This window comes from Elephantulus edwardii, unplaced genomic scaffold, assembly GCF_000299155.1.
Source record: "Elephantulus edwardii isolate Elephantulus edwardi_28Jun2011 unplaced genomic scaffold, EleEdw1.0 scaffold00153, whole genome shotgun sequence".
Classification (NCBI taxonomy): Eukaryota; Metazoa; Chordata; class Mammalia; order Macroscelidea; family Macroscelididae; genus Elephantulus; species Elephantulus edwardii.
The window spans coordinates 1,830,524-1,834,701 of NW_006399903.1; the positions used below are offsets into that span (position 1 = coordinate 1,830,524).

Sequence of the window (4,178 nt, forward strand, 5' to 3'; positions counted from 1 at the left end):
TATTTATATAAATATATGTAATTTATATATCTATTCCTTTCAGACAGTTCTTCCCCTCACCTGATCTAATGTAGCGTACATTATCTACTCACTCTTTTCCTATTCTTCCCTTGTTAAAGACCCTTGTCTTTGGAGCCCATTATTGGTAAAATAAAGCTTAATTTTCATTTCCTATATCCATGTTAGTACCATGGCCAAAGTGTTCAGGCATTAATCGAAGGTAAATAGTTTGTACCCACCAGATTGTCAGTGGTCTACTGATGAGGCAGTCTATTTCTTTAATGATTTCTATCCTTGGAAATCCCATTGATTCTACCCTACAGAGATGCCAACAAATCAGTTTAAATCAATTCTGTGGAAGTAGATTAATTTTCTTTTTGTTTCAAGTGCAACTGAAATGAAACATTACTCTTGATCATGACCCTATAAAACAACAGATCAGAACATTGCACTATCCTACACAATCCTCACAGTTTCCACCAGGTCTAAGAATGATAGTCACTGTGCCAGTCTATCCTGTTGAGGGTCTTCCTCTCTTTCACTGATGCTCCACCATTCCCAGTATGTCTTTTTCCAAGGTCTAGGAGTGGCATCCACTTCCTAAGCAACATGCCTCTGGAAACTCTATAACCTTTGAAAAACGACAATAGTTATAGAAAGGCTTTAGGTCTTTTGTTCATAGGGTCACTATGAGTTGGGCAATCAACAACAAAAGTCCTTCCTGAGGACATATGCAAAGCAGGCGACATGCAGTTTCACCATCCTTACCTCTAAAGTGCATCTTGGCTGGAATTCCTCCAAGATAGATGTGTTTGTTCTTTTGGCAGCCCATAGGATAGTTAGTACTCTTCTCCAACATCAGAGTTCAAAGATAGCAATAATTCTTTGACTTTCTTTATTCAACTTTCTCTTTTTGCTCAACTTTCAGATACATATGAAGCAGATGGAAATATCAGGCTTTGGATCAGGCACAACTTAGTCATTAAACTGCTATCTTTGTTCTTCAGTATTTTAAAGTCCTCAAAAACAGATTTTTTCCCCAATACAACATGTCTTTTGATTTCTTTTTAAAATGTTTTAAAATATTCCGGAGCAATAAAGAAAATTTTAATTACTGTTGTTATGTTATTGACTGCTGTTCATTTTCTCATTAGATTTCTTTTTATTGCAATATATTACAATATATATCAGTGCAAAATTTTTTAAGAAATAGAACAGTGACTTTTTCCCTTACCCATCCTTACCCCTCTGCTCCATCCCTTCCCCCTTGGGCCCCCATATATGTTTTACTAGTTGTCCTGCTATTTTTACATCCATGGTCTTATGCAGTATTTTTCCTTAAGAAAGTAAGTTTGTTCACACAGCATAATGCTCTCCAGTCTCTCCCCAGTTATGTAGTATTTTTTAAATTCATCACTCCTGCATACTGCATGGTATTCTATTGTGTGAATGTACCACAATTTCTCAATCCATTCAGTTGTGGTTGGACATTTGAGCTGTTTCCATGTTCTTGCGCTGGTGAATAACATTGCTATGAACACTGGTGTACAAATTTCCATTTGTGTCTCAGTTCTAATTTCTTTGGGATATATTCCTAGAAGTGGGATAGATACAGCGTGCAGATGGAGTTTGTACGTTCAACTTTTTGAGGAAATGCCAGACTGTCTTCCACAGTGGTTGTACTATTTTCCAATCCCACCAACAGTGGGATGGCTCTCCACATACTCTCCACAATGTATTGCTTGCTGCCTTACTAAACTTTGTCTAGTCAGATTTCTTGTCTCTCAGTCTGCTCTGTTGTGGTGATTTGTGTGTTGTGCTGTGATGCTGGAAGCTCTGCCACAGATATTTCAAATAGTGGGAGGCTCATCCATCATGAAGACATCTCAGAGAATCTTCTAGTCTAAGAAGCAGGACCAGCCACCCACTTCTGGAATAACAGGCCTTGAAAAACCCTATGTATAACAAAAGAAGATCCTCTTTTGTTGTTGTGTTGTTGTTGTTGTTGTTGTTGCTGTTGTTGGTAGGTCCCGTCAAGTGAACTAGGACTCACAGTGAACGACACTGTGAATGACAGCTCTGAATCTTGCCCTATCCCGTGTCAACCTCATCATTTCTAATTAATATACTTGATCCCATTGATACATTCATTGTATCAATCCACCTGGCTGAGGGTGTTCCTCTCTTTAGCTGGGACTCCAACTTTCCTAGAATGATTTCTTTTTCCCAGGACCAGCCTCTCCTAATACCATGCTCAAAATATGTGAGATGAAGCTTCACCATCCTTATATCTAATAATCACCCTGGTTGCACTTTCTCCAAGACATATTTGTTTGTTCTTTTGGCAGTCCATGGGATACTCAGTATTCTAACACCACAACTCAAAGGCATCAATTATTAATTAGTCATTGTCCAACTTTCAGATGTAAAACAAGTAAATGAAAAGATCATGTCTTGAATATCTTGCTCCTTAATACCGTAAAGAGTTCCTGGATAGCATGTTTACCCAGTGTGATAAGTCTTTTAATTCCCTGGATGCTGGTGCCAAGGGATTTTGGGTCCATGAAAGACATAATTGTTGCAAATGTCCATCTTCTTCCCATCTATCATAACATTGCCTGTTAGCCCAGTCGTGAGTAGCTCTGTGTGCTTGAAGTTGAGATGAAACCCATACTGAAAGCTGTAGTCTTTGATAATCAGCAGCAAGTGTTTCAAGTTGTCTTTGATTTTTGACAGACAAGGTTGTGTTGCCTGCATAGCACAAATACCTCTAACTCTCTTTTGGTGCTGGCTGTGAAGTTCAGAGGGCAGGTCACTGCTACCTCAAAGGCCATGACTTCTATGGTCTGAATCTACCAGCAGCTCCTTGGGAGTAAGAGGGGCAATCTCCTCCAGGGCTGTTCACAGCTTCAGAAATCCAAGGAAGGGTCAGCTCTGAGTGGGTTCCAACTCCACAACCTTGAGAGAATGAATTATCTTTTCTGAGGACAATGACACGATACTGTTTTCTCCTTGCTATCATCGCTTTTGTGACCATTCATGGAAAATGCTGCAAGTTGTTGCTGCATGCTGTTCAGTCAAATTCTGTTCACAATGACACAAAGTGACAGGTAGAACTGCCCCATTGGGCACAAGTGGCCCTCTAAGCCTGTGCTCCCTGACAAGCATTTAACTGTCGAGTCATCAAGTGTGGTAAAGCACTGACTATCTGAAAGATGGGCAACCACATCAAAACAGTCTGCGGTGGTTGGACCACTGGAGAAGTGGGACCTTTGGGTTAGCCCCACAACTCTATGGACCAGATCACCCAACTTTTTTTTTAAATAAAATGATCAACAACACTAAAAACAACTCAAACAAACAAACAACAAAAATAGTCTGCAACCATTGAAAGGAGACATTAGTAGAGACCATACACATATAAATAATACAATTTTTAGAAAATGTTAATGTTAGATTTTAAGTCTCACCCTGTTACTACTCTACATGAATTTAAAAAGTCATTTCTAATATTAGCAAATTTTTGCTTGTTCTAAAATTCAGGTCAATGCAGCTCAATAGACGTTGACCAATAGCACAAACAGACTTAAAGAGCAAGTTACCTGGAGTTCATTTTGGCTTTCTTTGTTTTTAATCCAACTCTTGCCCTGAGTCTGTGGGTCGATTAATAATGGATAGCGGGAAGCCTTTGTGACGATGATCCCATTCTGAATGGACAGGTCATCATTGGGCAGGCCTTGGAGTGTCCACTCACTAATTGTAGGGGCGTCAATCAGCATCTCATTGAGATTCAAATTGTTTCCAAATGGGATTCTCCGGCCTTTCATCTCCTTCTGCCAGTCATTAAGCAACAGATTTCTAAACTCTTGATTAAACGGACCAGAATAAGATAGAAAGGCTGTAGCCAGTAACACGTCACCTAAAACAGAAAACAAAATACCACTGAAACATGTTACCATCATCCAGATGACCATGCAAAGAACTTGTAATCAAGAGGGTGGGGAAGGTAGGCAGCCATCCTTTCTATTTTATTATATATATGTGCAAAAAAAACAGGCCATGGTTTTTGCAATCACTTGTTATGTATCAGAGAGTTGGACAATGACTAGGGAGGATAGAAGGAGAATTGACGCCTTTGAGCTGTGGTGCTGGAGAAGAGAATTGAATGTACCCCGGAC

General features: G+C 39.5%; 1 protein-coding gene across 1 annotated transcript in view; it reads right to left on the reverse strand.

Annotated features, from left to right (window-relative positions):
* DNAH5 (dynein, axonemal, heavy chain 5) overlaps positions 1-4,178 on the reverse strand; it is a 382,826-nt gene that overhangs the window by 85,669 nt on the left and 292,979 nt on the right. The window contains exon 63 of the mRNA XM_006895016.1: positions 3,603-3,919. Within this exon, the coding sequence (XP_006895078.1) occupies positions 3,603-3,919 (317 nt within the window). The remainder of the gene's footprint in view (positions 1-3,602; positions 3,920-4,178) is intronic.